Here is a 25,115-nt window from a genome sequence, read left to right as displayed (position 1 = left end):
GACGTGTCTACTTATATTTCTTTTCTGGCATCAAACTTATTCTCTATGATTTCCAAACATTCATTTTTGACTATTTTGTGGTGGTTGTTCTTTCCATTTACCTGTCATTTAATAAATGTTTGGTTGAATGTCATTGGAGAAGCCAAGGACAGAGCTCAAGAGTCCCAAACACTTTGGCTCCAGCGTTATAATAGCACTCAATTTAATCTCAGAGGAAGCACAAGTTATAAAATGAGTAAACCCCGTCCAGTACGCATGCGTTCAATGCAGACCGCGCGACTCTAGTTCTTTAAAATGCGCCTGCGCATTGTCCGATTTCAGAGGTAGTAGGGGCGAAGTAAGGGACAAGAGGGAGCGGGGCGGGCAGGAGGGCGCGTGCGCTCTGGGAGCGGGGAAGGGGCGGGGCTTGTCTGGCGGCGTCCGGAGGCGGAAGGATCGGCGCTGGACTGGGCGGGGCGGCAGTCTGAGTTGTGAGGTCGGAGCTGCAGGCGGAGGCCGGGGCCATGCAGCCGGGTTGGGGTTCGGGGCTGCCGCCGCTGCTGGCAGCCGCCGCTGTACTGGTGCTGGGGGGTGGCGCGCAGGTGCGCGGTTCGGAGGACATAGTGGTGGGCTGCGGAGGCTTCGTCAAGTCCGAGGTGGAGATCAACTACTCCCTCATCGAGGTGAGGCGCGCCGCGCCCGTGGAGGCCCCCCCCCCTGCAGGGGGTGAGCTCCCCGTCCCCCGACTCTCCTCCGGCGCCAGACCTCCCGAGGACCGTCGCGGAGTACGGAAGAGACCCTAGTCATCCCCTTTTACACATGAGGAAACTGAGGCCCAGCGTGGTTCAGGGACTGCTCGAAGGTCACACAGCAGGTGGCAGAGCCAGGGTTCGGAAGCCACGTTTTCCTTTTTCCCGAATTCGGGGCTGCTTCCCCCACCCCGAGTGGGATAATGTAGGGAGAAGTTAAAGAGCCAGGCACCCCAGAACAGCCAGGACATGAGATTTAGGAATATCTTCCTGCTCAGACTCCCGTTAAGCAACCGTGTGACCTGCCTCTTGCCATGGGCTAAGGAAGGACCCAGACCCATATTTCAGTAGTTTCCTAACAGGAAAAAATGTATTTAAAGTTATTGAATGTTTTATGTAAGCTTAGTGTTTATGAGGCGAGAAAGCTAAACTTAATTCGGAGTTCTGTATCCAAGTGTCAGAGGTCCTGCCATCCCCCCCCCCCCCCATTTCCACATTCTTTTAAAGCTCTGTATGGATTTAAGATACATGCTAAGCATGGGGACTTTGAAATACCAGAGACTTCCCCCAAACAGCGGTTTCTTTATGATTCCTGTTCTCAGACTGTTTTTAAGTGAATAAAGCAAAATACATAGGGGCGCAAAAGAAATCGGTATTGAAATGCAATTGTCGCACATTTCCAAGTAGTTCACAGATCCCTGGTGAAGAACTTCTGTGACTAGTGGGAGGGAGTGGGATGAGAAAGGGCGACTGGTGAAGGGGAGGGGATGACAAGAATGGGGGGGCGGGGAGAGAGAGAGAGAGTGTGTGTGTGTGTGTGTAAGTAGAGGTGTTCGAAGGCGAAAACTTCTTTTCAAGAGAAGACCTTGTAATGGCTGGTCAGTGAGTCAACAAACATTTTTTAAGTGCACACTTTCGATGTTTCAGGCACTCTGCTAACAGCTGGGAATATGAGAAAGGCAAAAGTTAGCACCTGCTTTCTGGGACCTCTCCGTCTTTGGTGGAGACAGCATTCGAACAGCTATGTACAAATGATACCTATATCCGTATCTCATATATATAATATATATATATATATACACACATAATTTACCAATATATATATATTTATATATCTGTATCCATATATATGATAAAATGGAGATAACACAGGGAAGGCACTAGCCTTAAGGCTAATTGGGGTTATTTTTCTGGAGGGGGTATTATAGTGGAAGGTTTTTCATGGTAGTCTTCTGGAAAGGTAATCTGGGAGTTAGTATGTGGCACAGTGGATAGAGTGCCAGGCTTGGAGTCAGGAAGACCTGATTCAAATTTGACCTCAGACAATAGCTGTGTGACCCTGGGCAAGTCACTTAACCTGGTTTACCTTAATTTCCTCTTCTGTGAAATAAAGCTGGAGAGGGACATGGCCAGCTGCTTTAGTATCTTTGCTAAGAAAATCCCAAAGGGGATCCTAAAGAGTTGGACCCAACTGAATAGCGAAAGTTATGGGCCCTGCCTTATTTGACCTTGAGTAAATATGTCAAATTATCTTTTTCTACTTGTGAAATGGCAGATGTGTCAGGAGATAATATAAATAAAATACTCCATTTATTTAAAAGAGTTATTTATCGATTCTAGATTATAGCAAAACATGGTGTGTAGGTCCTTGGGAGTCAGGAAAAAAAAAAACCCAAACCTGGGTTCACATCCCACTTCTAATGCTTACTAAATGTGTGATTACATTTCTGACCATGTGTAAATCACAGCCTTTGGGATGTAAGTTTCTGGAGAGTAGAGTATTTCATCCTTTGTATTATGTAGTGCATGGTACATTGTAGGCACTTAAATGTTTTCTATTGATTTCTAAGCTTTAGTTTCCTCACCTTTAAAATGGATTTATAACAATTCCTACCTTACAGAGTTGTTCTGAAGATTAAATTAGATTCTATATAAATCTCTATGATTGTACTTAAGAGGTTTGGGGTAGAGGTTAGGGGTTCTGGGACCCTGAGACTGCCCAGGCAGACCTTGAACGATTTCACACACTCAAGCAATCTTTCAGTCCAGAGGCTATTGTAATGCCAGTAGAAGTGGGCAAAGTTCCTTTTTGGGGAACTTGTATCCTAATGGAGGTGAATCTAGAACTTATATAGAAAAGAGGCATGGGAAAGGAGTGCCAGGGATGCTAATTAGGTAATCTAAGGGTCCAGGTGTCTTTGGGAACTATGGATGGAAAAGTGTAGGGAGTATACCAGACATTGAGGGAGTTGTCAGAGGCGTGGATGTTGGGGATCTGTCAGGAGGAAGAGTACTTGGGCCAGCTAGGGACAAAAATCTTTGGATCAGGCACCCTCTGTCCTGATAAAAGAATGTGTTCAGTAATGAGAAAATTTTCTCACAGGAAAGGGGCCTACTAAGAAATTGGGAAACTTCCAAAGACATTATCTTAGGGCTGGGGCCCTAGCACCCCATCAGTACCTCTGGGATCCCCAACTTTTAACCATTATAACTTTTTTTTTTTGCTTGAAGATATCTACCTAGCTGCTCAACACCTAGATAATTGCTCTATACATGGTCAGAGTACTTTAACTCTTGAGAGCCAATTTTCAGCATGTGTATATTTATTTTAAAATAAAATTAAAAAAAAAATAAAAATATTTAATTGGATGCAACCTTTGCCAATAATTCAGGAAATATAGTTCCTTGCGGTTTGCAGATAACTGAGGCAGAAGATTTCTACTCTGTTGGGGGAACTGCAGAATTTATAAGATTTGTTTGTATCTTGAGACGTATGGGAAGGAATTACCAGAGTGGGAGTCAGTAGCCGCCTTTGTTTTCCTTAGACTCTGCCAACTAGTAGTGTGACCTTAGGCTTCACTTCACCTACCTGAGCCATGTTTTCCCTCTTTGTAAAACGAGAGAGTTGAATTAGCTGCTTTCTTTTTTTATTATTAAATTTTATTTTTAATTTATGGAATAAAACATGCATTTCCATAACAGGACAATAAAAAGATGATTGCACATGAAACTGCAAATCTATATAAAACTTGCTGTTCCTTTCACATATATAACAATTATCATGTAAATTTCTTTTTTCCTCCCCCCCATAGCTACCATTAGACATAAATAGGTATATATATATATATATATATACATATATATGTAAAATTATTCTGTACATTTCTTTATTAGTTTTTTCTCTGTATGCAGATGTCTTCTTATGTCTTTTATAGCAAATTAGGGCATTATAATAGTCAAAATAACTTATTACTTTGTTATTTTAATATTAATTATTGTTCTTACTGTATGCAATTTTTTTTGGTTCTGCTCATTTTGCTTTTCATTATTTCATGCAAATCTTTCTATGTTTTTCTAAACTTAGTGAACACATCATTTCTTATAGCATGGTAGTATTCCATCACAATCGTATACCTCAACTTGTTCAGTCATTCCCCAATTAATAGACATCCCTGCAGTTTCCACTTCTTTGCCACTACAAAGAGAGCTGCTGTAAACATTTTAGAACATATAGGTTCTTTTCCTTTTTTGCTAATTATCTTCAGAAATGGACCAAGTAGTGGTATTGCTGGGTCTAAGGGTATAGGTAGTTTAATAACTCTTTGGGCATAATTCCAGATGGCTCTCCAAAAGGAAAGCAGAAAATTGGGAATTAGATGCTTTCCAAGGCTGTTCCTACCTTTAAAATTCTCTAAGTTCATGTTTCCTATTGAGTTGAAAGTAAAAAGTTGGCATCACTTCTTGAAGCATAAATTCTTTATTTTTTCTCACTAACTTGAACTAAATGACTTTATTGTCACTGATTTACATTTGATGTGGTTCATTTTGTATGTGTTTATATTTGTTGAATTGTGAATTGGTCTGTATTCTTAGGCAGTAAAACCAAATGATTTTGTCATTTCAGTAATTGATTTTGTTTTATTTCCAAATGAAAACTGTTTCGTTACCAGATATGATTCTATTCCTAGTTTTTAAATTATGCCCTTATTATTCCCCTTAAATATATAATATTTATATGTATATATACATATATATTCTTTTACATTTTTCATGTTTCTTAAAAATCCTTTACATGGCACATTTAATTACTATTATGATTGAGAGTCCCAAAACACTCTTATTCTTTATAATATCTATGGGAGGTAAGTTGACATTAAGTTAATTTTCCAAGTGAGAAATTAAAGAGTTGAGGTATACCAATATACATATTTGTATATAAATAAGGATATAAGATTTAAATAATAGCTTTCTGCTTGGAAACCTTTATTAAGTTTCTGTATGACCTGCTGCTGTTCTGTGGGCTAAATAAGAAATGGACAAAATTGAAAGATACAGACCTATATTCTAGTAGTTCATATGAAATGACATGTATAATAGAAAAAAATCCCATAAAACTGTTTTAAATTATTGAATGGATGATGTAGACTTCAGATTGTTTCTAAAATGTGAAAACTAAACTTAATTCAAATTCCTTTATTTGAGTATCAGTGCAACTTTTTTTTCACATTTTTTATCTTTGTATAGATTAAGCTATACACTAAGCATGGAACTTTGAAATACCAAACAGACTGTGCTCCAAACAATGGGTACTTTATGATTCCTTTGTATGACAAGGTAAGAGACAAAACTATTTAGTCTAATTTCATGCTATTCCTAATAATTGATATATATAGGAAGCAGTGTGCCACAGGGATTTGATCATACTAGTAGGTGATAATTGGTTCTGACTTTGGCCTTTGACTTTTGTGGCCTTAGGCAAATTACAAGTTTGTTGTCTTATTAAGAACAAATACATGGAGCAAAGCAATGTTAAATGGGAAGTAGATAACAATCAGTAATTTTTCAGTAAATTTAATCAATAAAAGTACAGTAATATAAAGACATTCATTTAATTTGAATACTTTGATAGATTCTTGATGTCATTAGAAGAGACCTCTTTCCATTGTTTCATAAATCTATCATTGAGGTACTGTGCATTGTTCCATAGCCTTACCTGGAAATACAAATGCCTAAATATTTAGGCCATTCAACTTATTCTTAATCTGTAATTGAGTTGACTCTTGTCTCCTTATAAGGTGACTTTGTATTCTTGGAGGTGATGCTGGCAGAACACAAGTTTTGGCCAGTTCTGCCAAGCTGGAAAAGTGATAGGTGTGGGCTTAGATAGAGAGTGTTGTTTGATACAGTGGAAGAACACTGCCTTTGGAGTCAGAGCGCCTGCATCCGAAGTTTACCATTCAGCCTTTTGAACTTCCTGTTTGACCTTGGCTAAGTCACTTTTGGGGCCTCAGGTCCCTCATCTCTAAAGTGAAGGGTTTGGACTAGACGGCCTTTATTGGTCTGTTTCGGCATTAAATCTGTGATCCTTTTAACCATTTTAATTTAGAGCAGATCATTGCCAGAAAGTTGCCCTTGATAATGAATGAGTGAAAAAGCATTTTATATGCTTACTATATGCCAGGCCTCGCGCCAACCTCTGAGGATACAAATACCAAAGCAGAACAGTTCCTGTCCTCAAGGAGCAATGGGGGAAACAACAGCTTTGGGAGTGAGGGCGAGGGGGAGGACATCTTGGGCTTTGAAGTCCTTGGGATAGTTCTTTTCCAGAAGTAGTCCTGTATATTGGATCACTAATCAGGAAAACTCAGCCCAACCAAGGTGAAGAATTTCACAGCTCTGCCCCCTAGGGGTTGGCCTTTGGAGATGGGAGGAAGGGTGCAGAAGCCCAGAGTAAAGGACAGGATAAGAAAAGGGGGAGTGAGGAACCTGCTAAGTCTAGTGAATTTCATTCATTCATTCATTTCATTTTTTTTTTGGAAATTGACAACCCATTCATTTAACATTAACAGTAAAACAAAGTGTAAGAGAAATTTCAGGGTATTTGGGTCAGTGAATATAATTTAGTACAAAAATCATGTTTTATCTTTAAGCAGTTTTCCAATCCATTTATTTAATAAACATTAAGAACCTTGCTTTGCTACTGTGAGATAATAGAGGAAAAACATGTTTCATCCTATGCTCAAGAAATTTATAATTTATCAGGGGAGATAGACATAGGATTATAGATTTGGAACTGGAAGAGACCTTAGATGTCATGTAATCTAGTAGCCTCATTTCACAGGTAAAGTCCAGAAAAATAAGTAAATTATCCAGTGTCAAAGTAAGTGAGAGAGGCAGGATTAAAACCGAGATACCTTGACTCCACATTCAGAGCTCTTCAAACATAATACAAACTAAATGGTAAATAGATAAGAAAAATGTGAATTGTTATGAGATTAGATGAGGGAGATCTCACATCTGGCTGAACTGATTTTTTCCATTGTTATATACATTATTGTCCTCTTGTTACTAGACAAATGATTATGTGGATATTACTTATTTACCAAGTTATTAAAAAAAAATCTAAGAGGTAGCAGTGCCTCTTAAATTCCGATATAAAACTTTTATATCAGAATTGCTTCATTTGTTAAATCCAATACTTTGTTTTTGCATAGGATTCCAAAAGCAAGTAACTTGATATAGTATTAGAGTATCCAGCTTGTCTGAGTTCAGATGTTACCTCTGATGCTTGCTTTCTTTGTGGTGTTCTATAACATTTAACTACCCTAAACTGAAGTTTCTTCATTTTTTAGATGAGGGTTTTGGGACTAGAAGAGCTCTGAGGTCACTTCCAGTTCTAGCTCTATGATTGTGCTATTGTTTTTATATTTTCTTTTATGTTTAAAAATTTTTGGTTGAATGACAGCATTGAAGCTAACAATACTATTGAAAACTTTTTTTTTTACATAGGGGGATTTCATCCTAAAAATTGAACCTCCCCTAGGGTGGAGTTTTGGTAAGTAAATGAATAGACCGACAAGTTCCATTAGTGAATATAATCTCTATTGAATCTTCATGAAATAAATTTTGTACTGGTTAGATTGCTTAAATAGTAAGGATTCATTTCTAGTTGTAGTCATACTTAAAAGTTTCCTATCAAGTCTACTGTGGGCAAGCCAACGGCTCTCCTAACTACTGCTGTCCTACCTTAGTGAACTACCTTTTCTGAAAAAGTTTATGATTAAGTGAAAAAGAAGTGATTATTTCCACTCTCTGTTTTCTCACTTCTTTTTTTCGGGGTTAAGTAACTTGCTCAATGTTACACGGCCAGTTATTTCTAGGTGTGGTGCTGAGTATCTGAGCCCGGATTTGATCCCCAGGTCGTCCTGACACTGGAGCCAGTGCTCTTACTCGCTGTGCTATCTGGCCGCCCCATGTTTTCTCACTTCTGTTTCTTACTTTGAGTGGGTGACTAGAGAAGGAGGGAACATCATGATGCCTTTTTATGTCTCCTTAAAATTTATGTAGAAGAGGAAAATAGATTTTCCCCCAGACATAGTTGGAATAGCTCTTCTTGGTACTCAGTTGCTCTAGCTTTGCAGTTTGTAAATGAGGCATGGCTATGGCTTGTTGGAGTCTTATTTTTGTAAAGTACTAGATACTGTTGTGTAATGAGAATTTGGGGTTAGCCATTTTGGAAGGACATATTTCAAGGACTATAATGAAACTGCCTCCTGAGAATTCATTCTGCTCTGAGACTAGGCTTCATGTAAGTTCAGAATCTGACATGGTGACATTTTCCTCCTTCATGCCTTTGAAGGTGCATATAGTGTTTTTCCAAAAGCTTCAAGAGTAGAGTAGAATTCATTTAATGTTGAAAGTTTCTGAATTCCAATGTATATAAAATTTTAATACTGCAGATGGATTACTTGGTGATGTTTACTAAATTGCAAATGATACTTTGAGATAAAACTCAGATGAGAGATTGGTTGACATATGTTACTTAAGATTTCACTGTATTAAAGATATAAAGTTGTTCTGTTAACACTTCTTATTGCCTTCCTTTTTGTCACCAGAACCAACAACGGTGGACCTTCATGTTGATGGTATTAATGATATCTGCACAAAAGGAGGTGATATCAACTTTGTGTTCACAGGGTTTTCTGTGAATGGAAAGGTTTGGCTTTTTGCAGTTTTCTTAGTTACATTGCAGTGAACTCCTCTTTCCCGTTGCGTGTATATGTTAGATTAATTATGCTTTGTTATAAATTACTAACTATATGTTCTTTATGGCAGGTACTCAGTAAAGGGCAGGCTTTGGGACCTGCTGGAGTTCAGGTCATGTTGAAAAGCATTGGGAATGAAGCTCACATACAGTCTACTGTGACTCAGCCTGGTGGAAAGTAAGTTATGCCTTATTTTGCCTTGTCTTCTGGATGTATAGACTTTTCTTTTTAGCTTAGAAATCATTTGCAGTTTGAATCAATCAGTCAAATAAGCACTTGTTAAATATCTATGCTGTGTTAGGTACTGGGGATATATGATAAAACAATGAAGTAGTTTCTTTTCTTATCCTACTCAAAAAGTTAACTGTTTAGAGTAGCTAAAGTAGAATTTTGATGAACCCTCTTTCAGTGATCTGCTGAATTACTGTAGGAAAAATTATTTAACATTTTTGAAATTAGCAAGGTGGCATGGTGTGGTAAATTGGGTAGTGTGCTAGACTGGGAGTCAGGAGATGGCATCCAAGTAGCTTTGCTATTAATGAATTCTGTGACCTGGGGCAATTCATATCATCTTTCTATGTCTTATGGGATCATAGGCTATAGAGCCAGAAGATACTGTAGAGGTCATCCAGTCCAGCCCCTTCCTTCCCTAGCTGCAACTTCCTTTGGTCTTCTGGTTTTATTAATAGTGAGAATGCCAAAATTATTAATATTTAATATTTCTTACAGTATTCTAACTTGGTCACAGGACCAGAATCTTAACATTTGGAGTAAAAATATCCAAGTTAATGTTTCTAGGGGTCTAAAACCTGTGGGATTTTTTTTGTTTCCTGCTCTCTCTTTTCTGCCACTATTACCATATGGGTAGGAGGGGATCAAAGGGGGCTGAAGGCCATTTGGTATTTCTGGGTTTCGTGGGTTGCCATGCCAAAGAATTCACCCAGTGGCCAGCTAATTGGTGATGAAACTCTCTTTATGTTATAAAAATATTCTGTACATTCATAAACCCTAATTTTGTCAGTCGCTTTCCAGTCATTAGGCACTTAATTTTGTTTTTAGCTTTTTTGTTAATCACAAATAATGCTATTGGAAGCATATATGTGTACATGAAGATCTTTTCTTGCTGTGAATAATTTACTTGGGATATAGTTCCAGTAATAGGATCTCTCAAAAGGTTTGAACAATTCAAATGTGTAATTTCCTTTTCTTCCTTGGAATTACTTTTAACATGACTTGACCTGTAACTGTAAAATTGTTTTGAAAAGAAGTGTTAAATATTTCAGTTGCTCTCACTTGCTCTTCCTTCCTCCAGGTTTTTTCCAGTCCATATTATATGTAGCTACTATAATATCCTTTTTCAAAATTCAAAAATTGGAATCTCTGAGTTTCTTTTGAATTCAGTTGTACTTAGTAAGTAGATCCTTTATAAATGTTTATCTAAGACACTGAGGTAAACACAGGGATGCCTTTATATAGTCTATGCCTTCTTTGCTCCTGTGATCTGACAGATGTTTATCAATCAGAAAACCTTTAGATGCTCTTAAGAAATGAGACAGCATGATGTATAGTGGGAAGAACATGGGGTAGGAAGTCAGAGAGCTCTAGTAGTTCTTTTTTTTTTTCTTTCTGGAGGGGGGAAGGTAGGGCAATTGGGGTTAAGTGACTTGCTCGAGGTCACATAGCTAGTTTTGTGTTAAGTATCTGAGGCCAGATTTGAACTCGGGTCCTCCTGACTCCAGGGCTGGTGCTACCTAGCTGTCCCGAGAGCCCTAGTTCTAATCCCAGTTTAACTTGGCACCTATGTTTTTATTCTGGAGCTATGATTTCCTTGTTAGGAAAACTCTCTTTACCAATGCTGATTGATGACTGTTATGCAACTCAGAGTCTTAGTTGACTGGGTCACTAAGAAGCTAAGTGACTCACCTAGAATCTCACAGACAGTATGTATCAGAGGCACAGCCTACTCCAAAGTCTTCCTGACTCCTTAACCAGTTCTTTATCCCCTACCCATGCTCCTTTCACTACTACTTGTGTGACCTTAGACAGAATATTTCATGTCTTAGGGGCCTCTGTTTCCTCATTTGAAAAGGAACATATTAAATGAGATGATCCGTACCACCTCTTAACATTCTGTATTCCTAAGTGTTTTGTGGTCATTGTTCTAATGCTAGAAATACTTGGAGATGAGTAACTGTCCTTCCTTTTCAGCCAGCATTTGTTCACAGTAGGTGTTAAATAAGTGCTTTATGATTATTAATGGCAAACTTTTGATTATTGTCAAATTATTTTCTTGTGCTGCCAACATAACAGCTTTTACTCTGCTGGAGATTTGGGGGATATCATTAAGAACTATTGTGGTGTAGTTGAAAGCATGTTGAACTTGGAATCAGGATCTTGCCTTATCCACTTAGGAATGTGACTGTTGTAAAGTCTTTTAACCTCTTCTGGTCTGTTTCCTCTTATAAAATGGGTTTTATAATACCCTGCTTCACCAGTTTGTTGTGAGAAACTTTAGAGTGCCATATAAATAATTTTATTCAAAGATTAAGAGGTTAAACATAATTTTATATTTCATAGGTTCGCATTTTTTAAAGTTCTTCCTGGAGAGTATGAAATATTTGCATCTCATCCAACCTGGACATTGAGAGAAGTAAGTATTTTTTTTTTTTGGCAAGGCAGTGGGGGTTAGTTAAGTGACTTGCTAAGAGTCACACAGCTAGTAAGGGTCAAGTGTCCGAGGGCAGATTTGAACTCAGGTCCTCTTGACTCCAGGGCTGGTACTCTATCCACTGTACCACCTAGCTGCCCCAGAGAAGTAAGTATTTTAAACGTGTGATGTAAATGAATGAACAAAAAAAATTTTTAAGCACTTACTGTGTACCAGGCACAGTGCTAAATGCTAGGGAAATTAAAACAATAGAGAGATAGTTCATGACCTCAAGGAATTTGCATTTTAAAATGGGAGACAACATACTTAGGGGAACAGTGGCCAGGAAAGGATAAAGGCACAGAGAGAGTAGGTGGAGCCAAAAGGCTATCAATTGACATGCCTTTTCCAGAAACAGTGGTGTGTTGATCGGATCACTGTTCCCAGGATGTCATTCAGTCAGGGGTTGGGAAGTGAGGTCTGTTGGGTCAATTGGAATTCATATCTATAACAGTTCAGATTAACAGACTTATTTTGGAATAAATTTAGGAGCATTTGATTTTTATGAAGTGATTTTCTTTCTTTTTTTTTTGGAAGTCATCTGTAAATAGAGAAACAAACTATTACAGTATCTCTCAGTAATTAGGTGGGTGCTGTCTGTGTTGCTAAAACTTTTCTTTCCATGCTGTATGTTATCTCTTAAAGCTTCTAAGTGGACATTCTTTTTCCTGTTGTGAAATGATTCTGTTTTTAATTGGAGCTATCTAAAAAAAGCAAATGCTTAAAAGAGCATGCAGAATGTAATAGAAATTAGTTGTATTTCTTTTAAGGCGAAACTAAAAATTTAGAACAATTTTGAAAAATAAAAAAAATTTTCTCTTCCCATGGCTACTGAGGTTATTTATAATAGGATTTAAAACCAACATGAAATAGTCTAGATCTTGCTTTTGTTCTGATGTTTGATAGCTTTCCTGCTTAGAAAATTATTGAACATGATTAAACTCAGATTTGTGTCTATTAAGTTTTGTGTATATGTAAGTTATTACATATCTAGCCTTAATTTGATATTTTATACTGTTTTGTGGTATTTTAAGTTTTGAATGTAATTATCTTATGACAGAATGCTTAGTTTTAGAATGAATTCTTTGTTTTGCATTTAACATGTACAGTATGTTATAAAGAGGAATAAATATACCCAAACAGTGATTTTTAACTGTGTCAAATATGGTATGCTATAGTTGTGTACCTTGAAAAAGGAAATATACCCATTAATTTTTCCTGTTCTTTTAGGCTACCACTACTGTTCGAGTAACTAACTCCAATGCTTATGCTGCTGGTCCCCTAGTAGTTGCTGGTTATAATGTTTCTGGTTCTGTTCGAAGTGATGGGGAACCTATGAAAGGTGTTAAATTTCTGCTCTTCTCCTCTTCAGTAGCCAGAGAGGTAAGAGAAGTCAGATACTTAGAATAATAAAGAAGATAAAGGAAAAATAGAGACCAAGAAAATTGTGCTAATTTAAATTTGTAGATTCCATTAATAAATGTGTAACTGAGCTACTATTTAATGAGAAATCTAAGTAATATGTGTAGATAATTATTTTGTGTTATCTCAGATTTTCTTGAAATAGTAATATTGAAAAATAATTTTAATATTCTACAATTGTAATTATGATGGAGAAGGCAACTATATATTTTTTTCAACGACTTTTAGTGAGTTTTGGGATACAGGAAAGAAATAATTTTAATTTTTTCCCCCTGACAGGATGTACTGCGTTGCAATAGTTCTCCAGTTGATGGGTTCCAGTCTCAGGATGAGAAACTGATATTTTTGTGCAGTGTTATCTCAAAAGAAGATGGCTCCTTCTCCTTCTTTTCATTGCCAAGTGGGAGATACACGGTGGTAAAGGAAGATGAATTTCATTTATCTGATGTCATAAAACATGATCAGCTACTTCAGTGTTAAAAACAGATGTTTCACTTCCTGGTTTCATATGCTGTTCTCTTTTTTTGTTCTTTGTAAATGGAAATGATGTGTTTTGTTAATACCTGTTAATGTTCATCTTCCTATGTAACTCAATGAAATTTTTTTTGCTTGAGTTACTTAGGTTGGGATTCTGGCCACTGAGTAGCTAATATATATATAGGCTACTGAATAGCTAATATCTATCTTGTCTGTCTATCCGTCTTTCTCTCTGTTTATCTATCCATCTATCCACACACACACACGTGTGTGTGTGTGTGTGCATGCGTGCTTCTTTTTACATCTGAAACATTTCTCATGGCAACATTTGTTGCTATGACATTTTGTTGTGAAGTCTTTCAGTCCATTCCTTGTTTTCAAGTTGACAGGTTGAATGTTTTTGGTGGAGGTCATGGCCTTTTAGAAGTAAAATATTGTGCTGAAGCTAAATTAAAAGCTTTGATCTTGTTTCAGGTTCCATTCTACAGAGGGGAGAGGATTACTTTTGATGTCGCTCCTTCTAGGTTAGACTTTACTGTTGAGCATGACAGCTTAAAAATTGAAGTAAGAGTCCCATATTAAACTTGAATGTAAGGCACATGTTAATATTTCATGTCTCTTTGCAGAAATGCAAAAGTTCTAGAAAATAAAAATTTTGATTAGAGGAATTTTGGGGAAAAAGAAAACCTTATTTGGTTGAGGTTTTTTTCAGGACCTCTTGTACATGTCTTCATTATTAGACTAATTAGTTACTCTAATGATATATATATCATATATATATCACCTTTTCAGGTGTCATACATTCAAAATTAGAGGTGAATTCTCAGAGGTCCTGAGCTAAAGTGTTATCAACAATAGTTTATGTGCATGGTAGGGTTCTAAGCTTTACTTGGAAGAACTTTTTTGTGAGATAAAACTTGACAAAAATCACTGATAGGTAATTTTAGAAAAAGTCCATAGATCAATGTTCCTTCTGCTTTAAATGCTTAAATGAATAATTAATTCTCTGTCTCTTCTGCCTATTCTAGCCTGTTTTCCATGTCATGGGCTTCTCAGTCACTGGCAGGGTTTTGAATGGCCCAGAGGGAGAGGGTGTTTCAGATGCCATTGTCATACTGAATAATCAAATCAAAGGTGAGTGATGAATGTTGGGATCCAACAGTTTCAATCAGATGAATAAAACAGAACTTATAAATGAAAAGGAAAGTTATTTCTAACTTGCTATATGAAAACATGGAAAAACTTACATGATTGTCATTTTCTTGATTTGTACAGAATATATATGCATCTGCACAGGGTTGATTTGCTTAGTTTCTTTTTTTGTGTTACAGTAAAAACAAAAGGTGATGGCTCTTTCCGCCTGGAGAACATAACTACAGGAACATATACAATTCACGCTCAGAAGGAGCACCTTTATTTTGATCCTATTACAGTCAAAATAGCACCTAATACTCCTCAGCTGGCTGACATCATAGCCACAGGGTAAGAGTGCGATTCACTTTAGTGGAAAATACTAGGGAAAATTATATTTGGAAAATTCTTAATATAGAAATATGAGACTTTGAAGGCGCTTTTTTCCTTAAGTGATCTGCATTGAGTTTTTTTTTTAGGTAGATGTGGAAGAATTTAGGATGACTTTCAGTTTTGAACATTAACCTAGTAGTTTTTCTGAAAATGTAAGCATTTGTTGCATGCTAAATTATTTTGCTGCAAAAATTTTTGCTGTGACATTGAATGTAAATTGGTGCTTCTATAATTGGAGAACCATTTTATAATCTCTTTAAGTAATTGTCAAGGATAGAATTTTGGTCAATGTTTATTTAACCCTTGTGTTCTTTTAATAGAGAAACATTATAAGATGTTTTTGAGTGATTAGGTTAGGGTTATTGCACTTCGTTCTGCTTTCTCATTAGGCAGCTACATGGTTGTACTATCCCATAATTGATCTTAAATACCACAGTATACAAAGGATCTGTGATTTTGTTAGCATGGGGAACTCCTGGTATGTGGTATCAACAGAGTTGTAATTTGTTCAGGGCCACAAGGCTAATAATGCATGTCACAAGCAGGATTTGATCCCAGGTTGCCCAGCACTTTATTGATGATGCTGTCTTTTGGACATAAATAATAATTTGAAAAGCAGTCAGTCACCTGTAAGTTTAAAGAACTTACAAAAAGGTTACCTACTTATGGACTGTATAGTACATATCTATTCTATATATACCATAAGGATGCATTTTTCAGAAAAGAGTTCCCTAAGTTTATCTTATTTTCTTCTATTTTGCTGTATTTTTTGTTTTCTTAAATTTCCAGTTTTTAAAAAAAAATTTCCATTTTTGCGACTCCTAACTTAAGCTCTTACCGCTTACATTGTTAACTTTTTTTTTAACTCCAGGCATTTCCAGTTTCTTGCTTTTTTTTTGAGGGGGAAGGACAGGGCAGTTGGGGTTAAGTGACTTGCCCAAGGTCACACAGTGTTGTGTTTGAGACCAGATGTGAACACAGGTCCTTCTGACTCCAGGGCTGGTGCTCTACTCACTGTGCTACCCAGCCGCCCTTCATTTCCAGTTTTTTTTTAGTGAAAAGTGGCAGTGTAAAAAACTACTTGCTTCCACTCTCTAGATTTGTCCAGGTCCAGACTGCTTTATCCTAATGACAAAATACCATAGAACCACACCTCCTTATTTTCTTTTGCCTCTGACTTCTCTTTATGCCTTTTGGCATGTTATGTTTTGCAATGCTGTGTTTTGTCTCCACATGATGTCGCTGCCCAAAATTCACTTGTAAAATTTTGGGAGATTTGTAAAATTGCTAAAGATCAAAATGGAATTTTCTGGAATTCTTTACCAGTGAGTGAGGAAATTACTGTTCACTAATTTGTTTTCTTGTCTTTGACCAAATGTGGGGGTGGTAGTTCTGGATCTGTAACACTGCAGGTGCTTTGCAGCATATGATTGTGCCTTCTCAAGGTGCCGTAGGCAGCTTTCTAAGGTATTTAAAGCCCTTCACACGATCTGTCTCCTTTCTACCTTTCCAGTCTTATACATTTCTCCCCTCAGTGTACTTTGTGAGTCAATTGAATTGGCCAGCCTGCCTAGAATACTCTCCTTCCTTTTCTTCCCCTCCCAGTTTTCCTGGCTTCCTTCTTGTAGGATTTAGCTCGAATTTCACCTTCTGCAGGAAGCCCCTCTCTTACCTTCCTCTTACCGCCCCAATCTAGTATCTTCTCTGAGATTACTTTCCATCCATCTGTCTTATAGATACCTAGTTATTTGCATGTCAGGGAACATTTTTACCTTTCTTTGTACCCTAACATTCAGCACAGTGCCTGGTACATCAGAATGTTTGTAAATCAATGTTTGTTAACTGGCTTTTTGACTTTGAGAATTTTCTTTCCTCATTGGCTTCCTACCTCTGTGATCATTCCTTTTTAGTGTCCATTACTAGTTCTTCCTTCTCTTAAACAAAGACCTTTTCTCTGTTTTCTATATACTACCTCTCTTGGCAGTGTCATCTACTTTCATTACTTCCTATATCATCTCACTTCCAAATCTGTCTAGTCTCCTCCTCTCCTTAGAGAGCTCCAGTCCTTTATTTCCAAAGTTGATTGGATATCTTTCCGGTTGTTCTTCTGGTGTTTATACTTAGCACATGCCAAATTGAATGAATTATCTCACTTTTCCCCTCTTTTTGGCTTCATTGTTTCTGTCGATGGTAATATCATTCTTACAATTACCCAGCGTTTAGTCCCTAATTATCTCCCTAATTCACTCTAGTTTTATTCTCCCTCCTCTTCCCCTTTACTTCTTTCCCTAAATTGGTGACAGTTTCGAGTATCCTTTTACTCATTTCTTTTCACTGCTGCCTAGGTAATCTTCTACTGTATAAGTTTGAGTACATAATTTTCTTTAAAAACAAAACCAAACTTCAGTGACTCACCATTGGTAAAATACAGATTGCTTTTTTTTTTTGTCATTCAAGGGTATTCATAATTAGCTCCATCTACATTTACTTTTTTGTCAAACTTGTTCAGGAAATTTAGTTCTTTCAGTTGTAAAATGAAGGATTTGGACTAGGTATTTCCTTCTTGCTCAGGTATGTTCCCTTCTTGTTCAGAACCTATAATTTTGTGGGACCTCAATTTGAGCCCTAGTTCTGTCATTTATTAGCTAATCTTTCTCTTTCTTAATTTCAGTTTGTTCACCGGAAAATAGGGTAATACCAGTTGTCGTATTATAAATGTGAGTTTATCGCCATATCTGTTGCTAAAGAGTCATTCTTGCAAGTCAAATAAATATTAATAAGTTTTGTATATTTATGTATAGATTCTGTGAGTGGTATTCCAAGAAACAACAAATTTTGTAAACAGAGTAAGTTCTTAAATTTGCAGTTTCAACTTGGCATTCTGTGTAGTGCTCTTAACTTTGCTTGGAGATTTGAATGCTGTGTTATTTAAATATTATTCAGTTATATTCCCTTGTGTTTTCCAGTGTTTGACTATTTCCTATAGGCTATGGTTCTTTGTACATACAGTACTACTAAATTTACTACTTATCCATTATTGAGTTATTTTTTAGATATGCATAATAATGAGTTGTACTGCCAACGTGATAGTCACAGCACATATGGAGACTGAATATGCAGGCACAGGTCAGAATCACAAAATATAACAGACTCTCCATATAGAAGACAGAAGCAAAACATTTATTCAGACACCAGAAAGCCAAATTCCAACACCAGAAAACTGAATCCATCATAGCAACAAAGAAGTTAATACATATTATCACTGTAGGAAGCAACATCATCCCAAAGCCTTCCCACAAACACTCACAAGCCTAGCTGTCTTGCCTTGTGTCTTTTCTCCTCCCTCTGTTCTAACTGCTCTGACTCCCAGGTTTCTCTCAACTCTGCTCCACCAGTTCAGCAAACTCCTCCCACCACAGGCTCCATGTGATTACATTTGGCCTATTATGGGGCAGGGAAGATCTTCAAATTTCCTTAGGGCTATTAAGGGGCAAGGAAGGTGTTCAGATTCCTATTCCCATTACATGAGTATAGAGTATAAAGCATGTTGGAAGTAGTTTAAGAAAAGTAAATTCAGTCCGCTCTTTTCAAGAGATGTTTTAAATCATTATTATGATATATTGGTTTATAATAATAAGCCATGCATTTATTATATCTTTTTTTAATAGAAAACCTCTGAAACTGTTAGTATAACCTTATCACAGAAGATTTACTGTTTATTATTATGGTTATTTATTATTTAAAAATACAAAACACTATGAAAAATACAGAATAACTTATGTTTTAGGGAATTCCTGAGTATTTTCATTTCTCATTCCCAAATCATGATTATGATGTCAGGAATTTTCAAACATTAGTAATATTTATGCTATGTAGCTCACAAGGTGGTTGTGATATTGAAATGAGATTTTATATTTAAATTGTTTAAATATAATTGTGCAATAGAAGATATTATTTTGCACTTTATATGTAGCTTGGACTTTAGGCATTAAGCAACATTGTCATGACCTCTATGCCAGCATTCAGAATCTTAAGTTGCATTTTAAGAGACAAACTGTTTAGGATTAGTAGGATAATTGTTTCACAATATCTTCTCTTCCCCGTATCGTATTCATATCAGACTTCATCTAGGATGTTGTGGTAATACTGAATGCAACTGAGAAGTTAGGCAATGTCCAAGAAAAGGCAAATGGGGTGGGAGGACAACCTCGAGATTATGACACATGAGATCTGGTCGAAGTTAATGGGAATGTTTAGTCTGGAGAAGAAAAGACATGGAGATTATTAGTATTATTAAATATTTGAAAGTGGGTCTGGACTTGCACCAAAGGGTAGAACCAGGAACTGGATGAAAGTTGAAAAGACACAGATTTAGGCCTGAAGGAATACTTTCTTACAGTTAGATCTGGCTTCTTCCCTTAAGCTTTCCTTAGTTCTACCTCTCTACAAGAGAGAGGGGTGGCGTGTATAGTTTAGTGACTTGGGGCAGAGTTCCAGATTGCTTTCCAGAATGGCTACACCAGTGTTTCATTGTTCCTCTCTTATGCACTTTGCGCATTTTAAGTTGTAATACAGTTACTTTTATGTAGGTTATCTCCTTAATTGAAAATTTATTGAGTTAGGGATGATGTTCTTTTTCATTATTCATTTAATTCAGTGTTTATTAAGGTACTGCTTGGTACTGGTGCTACAAGTGTCAAACTTAAACATCTCTCCAGGGACCCTGGCATACAGTATGTACAGAAATGTAGATATATGGTGTAGTTTGAGGGGAGAAAAAAAACTAACTATTGGGGGCTTTGGAATTTCTTCACAGAGATTGTGCTTCCCCTGGTCTTTGTATTCTAAATGTCTTACATTTTGCTAATAATAAGCATATGGGGAAGGGACTTAAGCTTGAGAGGTTCTGGCTGGCTTTTTCTGCACTTATGGGGTAAAAGAAGTCACTGCTTATGGTGACTTAAGGTCTCCTGGACCTCCAGGTAGAATTGGGCTCCCTCCTGGGGCCCCAGAGGGGATGGAGCATCTGCTTTCCCAACCAGTAAAATCTTGTGGGTTTTTATAGGATTCTTACCTGGACAAGCAGGACCTGGCATTTGGGGATGGGAGCTCAGAGCTCAGACCTGGGAACTGGTGTTGATTCATGTTAGTGGAGGGTTGGAATCTGGCTTTAGGTCATTATTGTTGTTCTTACTCTAACAAAGTGACTTGGCTTTCCTGGGGTTTCTTCATTTAGGGAATTTGGAGGATACTGAATTTCCTTATAGTGCTTCTGTTCTAGAAATGCCAGAAGTAGTGTAGCTGCTACTGGATCCTCAGTTGTGTTAAGACAGCAGTTTCCTGGTGGCAGCTCCCTTTATTCTGACACAGCTCTTTCCCCACACAAAACCCCTGTTAACTTCCTTTGGTCCCAGCTTCCCTACAGATTTCCCTGGGGAAGCTTCCTCCCCCCAGGAAACCTCATTGGTCCCAGTTTTTCTGACGAAGAACTTCTGTGGCCTGGGGTCAGTAAAAAGCCCAACCCATGTGGGCACTGCATTTCTTAACCTTGGGTGCCCAAGACTATACATGTCTCTTTATGTCCTGATGACTGACTGGCCAGACATGTTTACTGATGGGAGATGAGGGAGCCCATGTCCAGAGGAGCTAAGGAACCATTGTATCCTTGCTATCTTAGGGCAAAGTAAATTTCCTCCTTTGTTAAATGTTTAGTGACTCATGAATGCCTCATTTTGTCCCAACATTGAATCTGAACCAAGAGAGTCCTGATTTTAGAGTTGTTTCTACAATACCAGTGTTGCTCAGTTTTCCCCATGTTACCTTGTAAATAAATGATAGGATGTAACTTTTTTGGGCATGTTTGTCTCTCTTTCGATGCTTGTATATGTTATTGATTATTAATGATAATATATGTATAGAAGTGTGTAAAACTTTCAACACATGTGTAAGTATCAGCTATATAAGTACTTTTATTATGCCTTAAACTTGACGCTGTATGGTATATGTTTGTTTTCATCTCCTCTCCACCCCCAAATCCCAAATGTTGAACGTTATTGGTTGTTACATCTTCAGTATGAATAATGTTTCTGGGTACACATAGGTTGTCATTTATTGAGTATCTACTGTGTGCAGAGTCCTTTGTTGGGTGATCTGGGAGTTGCCAAGCTAAATAAGACATGATACTTTTCCTCGAAGAGTTCACAAACTTAGCTGTAAGAGAGACAAGAAAAGTCCTTTGGGACTTTGGAGGTTGACAAGATGACTTCTGACATGGTGATTTCTTAGAGTGAATGATATTTGGGTTGGCCTTAAAGGGTGAGCATGATTTCAGTAGCACAGATAATGGTGGAAGAGTGTTCCAGTAGGAAGGAAAAGAAAGAAAAAGGGTGTAATGGTTGAAAATTACATGATGTATCTGGGGAAAGACAAGTGTTCCAAATTGGCTAGAATATAGGGCATATGAAAGAGTATAAGGAGATAAGATCATAAAGGTAGGTTGCATTCAGATTATGGAGTGCCTTGAATGCCATGTTATGAAGTTTTAGTTTTATTGAGCAGATAAGGTAGGAAAAGTGTTTTAGTAGGATAGTGATATCAAATTAGAATTTCCTTATGCCTTCAAAGATATTATATTGAGTTAATAATGCAGATGGACTCATCTTTTCTTCCTCAACATAGATAGATATATTGTCTTTAGTATTTTAGAGACCTAGAATATTGAAGCATTATAGATGAACAGGTGACTGTTTGCTTCTCCCTCTCTAGAAAGCAGGGTTTCTTTTATTTCTTGACTAGTTCTCCTATATTTTCAAGAGTATCTGCTGCTTTCAGTTACCATCACTACAAATTAATTGCTGACCCTGCTGATCCCTACCATTCTAATCCCTCATTTTCACTTCTATCTTTTCTCTTGCCCATTACTTCTCCTTCCTTCATAACTTTAAAAAAAAGTCTAACTTTTTATAGAAATCTTGCTAGAGTATTTCTTTCCTTCCATAAAAAGAATTGGTCAATCTCAGATTGTGGGACCTTTGACACTTCTTGGCTATATTTGTTGGAGGATAGATACGTATGGGCTGCTGCTTCTCTATCAGATATTTTTTGGGGGTAGGAATGAATTGAGTTAGAATTCATTACTGTGTTTCCTCTCTGAAGACTGGTGTCCAAATAGACAAATTTGTTTCTTTTCCAGTTGTCAAAAGGTGCTGCTGATATACAAATTTAGGATAAACCCCCCAGGTTTTAAGCTGAAGTTTGTGAAAAAGCCCTTGATTTCCTTTGGACAGATATACTACCTTTTGCCACTTGGGTTGCTTTTATTCCTTTTGAAGTTTTGATTTGTTGATAGAATTACTAATATTGAATCTGCCTTTAAATGAAATTTGAGTGTTATGTCATGCTTTTAAAGCTGGGGATTTCCTCAGAAAGGGATGGATTTTGTGATTTGATGTGAATCCCCTCTCTCCCCAACTAAATTCGCATATTGGAATGAATGGAATTTTTTTTTTTTTTGGCAGGTTCAGTGTCTGTGGTTACATATCTATAACTCGCTTTCCTGATACAATCAAGCAGATCAATAAATACAAAGTTGTCATGACATCTCAGGGCAGGGAAAAATCTTTGATCACAGCAGAGACTGACTCACGTGGAGAATTTTGTTTTAAAGCAAAATCAGGGAACTATAAAGTCCAGGTAAGATGAGAGAATTTTAGTCTTACTTAAACAGAATAGAGGAAACTTCTAGTTTTTATTAAGGATCAGTTAAGATTAAATTCAGGATAAGATCCAAGTTTTGGGGGAGGTCCTCTTAATGTACTTTGTGATGCCTTTACCTTCCAGCTTCTCAAAGGTGATTTCCTACATTTTTATTTCTAGTACAGTAGAGGTTCATTGTGATGTAATGTGAATTCTGATATTCCCTTAAATGCTTTCTGAATTGACAGCCAGTCCACAAAGTATTATTATTATTTTTTTTACCCCCTATATATAGTGGATTTCTAGCTGTTATTATCAGGCCATTTCTCTCAAAACTGGAACCATTGACAATCTATAGGAGAGCATAATGAAAAATAGGCATTGATCCTTTAAAGAAGAGTAGTTTTATTGTGTGATCTTTTTCATGAGTTAAAAATAGCTAAACACTGCTACCGTATTTATTTTTTTGCTTATTTTAAGAAGTACTCAAAAAGAAAAGGATAGTAGAAGTAGAAATATTACAAATAGGATTCAGCCATATGATGTTAAAATTCCCTGGTTTGCATTTAGTGTTAGTGAACTATGACTAGTTACCATTTTGAGGGTGGAGACATGAAATTTAATGTTTTTCAGGAAAGTAGGATGAGTTGTGATAGTGAACATGCTTCTGTCATTGAAGTTAGTACTCATTTAAGATCACAGATTAAAATAGGTTGTTTGTGAATATGGTTGTGAATATCATCAGGTTTCTTGAAATGAATATTTGTCATTTAAAATCTATATTATGCTGGACACAAACAAATGTAATTTGTGATAGATAAATTGCAATCTTTTAATGTCATTCTGTGTATTTATGTAGGTAGTTGTTCCTGAGGCAGAAACCAGAGCAGGACTTTCTTTGAAACCCAAAATGTTTCCTGTTGTTGTTACCAGCAGGCCAGTGATGGATGTGACCTTTTCTCAGTTTTTGGCCTCAGTTTCAGGGAAAGTCTCTTGTTTGGGTAAGTTGTGAATTGATAGCACAAACAGATAATTACGAAAAAGCGAAAGGGGTATGCTAGTGAAATTCTCTTCATATGGGGAAGTATTTTACTGGTCAGCCAAATATAATAATAGTGTTCTTGACAGCACCTTAATTATAAGTACAAGACAATGGGGCCTTTGCCCCTGAATGCTGAAATGTAAAGGTCACTATTAGGACATATCCTACTATCTTAGAAACAATTTGGCTTAGCACTTAGTTAGCAAGTTGGTTAAAATAGGAAGATATCAAATGACAAGTGCTTCCTCTCTCAGGCCATTACCCAAGTATAGGATCTACCTTGTGCTCCCTACCCCTGAATTTATCTTAGTTCATTTTGAGGTTGTGATTTATGAAAGTGCCTTAGGCTCAGATTGTGAAAATGGCAATGAAAAATACTAGTTCTGTCTGTGGTTCCTAGAGAGGGTTTATGATGTCATATTTTTCTTAATATATTTTGAATAAAGGCTAGTAGTAAGCCCATTAGAATAATTCTCCGAGGCATTTGTTCTCATCACCTTTGGCTCCCAGGGTGTGTTGAGGTTATTGACTCTGTCTTAATTCTTCAGAGAAGCTGTCTAATTTATAACAGAGCATGAGTTGTGGTTTCCTTTGGGATTTCATTGTCTCACTCTCATAGTCCTTCACTAATGTGGCTTTTACTAGTATTTTGGTTCTAGTGACTTGTGTGCTCGGTGAACAGAATGTACTAAAGAAACTCTTAAACTAATTTCTTTTAAAGAATTGAATTGTCATAAGTAATAGAGTAGAAATTTTAGGAGAGAAATAAATGCTTTGGATTTTTGAAGCTTTAGCCTTTTGGGCCTTTCTACTATACTTGACTTCCTTTTTTTTTTTTGGTAGATACCTGTGGTGACTTGCTGGTGACTTTACAGTCCATAAGCCGTCAGGGGGAGAAGCGTAGTCTGCAATTATCTGGAAAGGTTAACTCCATGACTTTTACTTTTGATAATGTGCTTCCCGGCAGATACAAAAGTAAGATGCGTTTGAACTTTGTTAGGTTTTTCTAATAAACTTATATTTCTTGCCAGTCTTATTCTTTTAAAAGTTTTGTTTGGCCTTTCAAAATATATAATACTCAAAATTCAGTTTGAGCTTAATACCTTTACTTAATTCTTTCTTGTCCTTGTTCTTGTGCTGCGTATATAATACGTTATTAGACATTAAAGAAAATGTTGTCATGGCATGAACTGGTTGCCATCCTTATGTGGGATAATATATTCTTTTTTTTGCTTTTTTGGGGGGAGGGCAGTTGGGGTTAAGTGACTTGCCCGAGGTCACACGGCTAGTAAGTGTTAAATGTCTGAGGCTGGATTTGAACTCAGGTCCTCCTGACTCCAGGGCCAGTGCTCTATTCACTGCCACCTAGCCGCCTGTTTACCTTTCGAGAAGTCTGAACTTCATGCCATTCCATTTCCAAATAGTAGAGAAACAGTGGTAAAATAGTTTCATTGTTGTGTAAACATTATAGTTTT

The 25,115-nt window shown here is 37.0% G+C and overlaps 1 protein-coding gene across 1 annotated transcript in view; it reads left to right on the top strand.

Moving 5' to 3' along the window:
* Nucleotides 1-419: 419 nt before the first annotated feature.
* NOMO2 (NODAL modulator 2) overlaps nucleotides 420-25,115 on the top strand; it is a 55,223-nt gene continuing 30,527 nt past the window's right edge. Inside the window, exons 1-14 of the mRNA XM_069085299.1 lie at nucleotides 420-662; nucleotides 5,253-5,342; nucleotides 7,518-7,563; nucleotides 8,624-8,724; nucleotides 8,844-8,950; nucleotides 11,351-11,423; nucleotides 12,711-12,863; nucleotides 13,182-13,319; nucleotides 13,854-13,943; nucleotides 14,408-14,513; nucleotides 14,711-14,861; nucleotides 22,421-22,595; nucleotides 23,458-23,599; nucleotides 24,484-24,615. Coding sequence (XP_068941400.1) covers nucleotides 504-662; nucleotides 5,253-5,342; nucleotides 7,518-7,563; nucleotides 8,624-8,724; nucleotides 8,844-8,950; nucleotides 11,351-11,423; nucleotides 12,711-12,863; nucleotides 13,182-13,319; nucleotides 13,854-13,943; nucleotides 14,408-14,513; nucleotides 14,711-14,861; nucleotides 22,421-22,595; nucleotides 23,458-23,599; nucleotides 24,484-24,615 — 1,663 coding nt within the window. The 5' untranslated portion in view covers nucleotides 420-503. The remainder of the gene's footprint in view (nucleotides 663-5,252; nucleotides 5,343-7,517; nucleotides 7,564-8,623; nucleotides 8,725-8,843; nucleotides 8,951-11,350; nucleotides 11,424-12,710; nucleotides 12,864-13,181; nucleotides 13,320-13,853; nucleotides 13,944-14,407; nucleotides 14,514-14,710; nucleotides 14,862-22,420; nucleotides 22,596-23,457; nucleotides 23,600-24,483; nucleotides 24,616-25,115) is intronic.

This window comes from Petaurus breviceps, unplaced genomic scaffold (assembly GCF_028583685.1).
Source record: "Petaurus breviceps papuanus isolate PSGF00001 unplaced genomic scaffold, PetGlider_PUasm1.0 175, whole genome shotgun sequence".
Classification (NCBI taxonomy): domain Eukaryota; kingdom Metazoa; phylum Chordata; class Mammalia; order Diprotodontia; family Petauridae; genus Petaurus; species Petaurus breviceps.
This window is presented reverse-complemented; position numbering and strand designations above follow the sequence as displayed.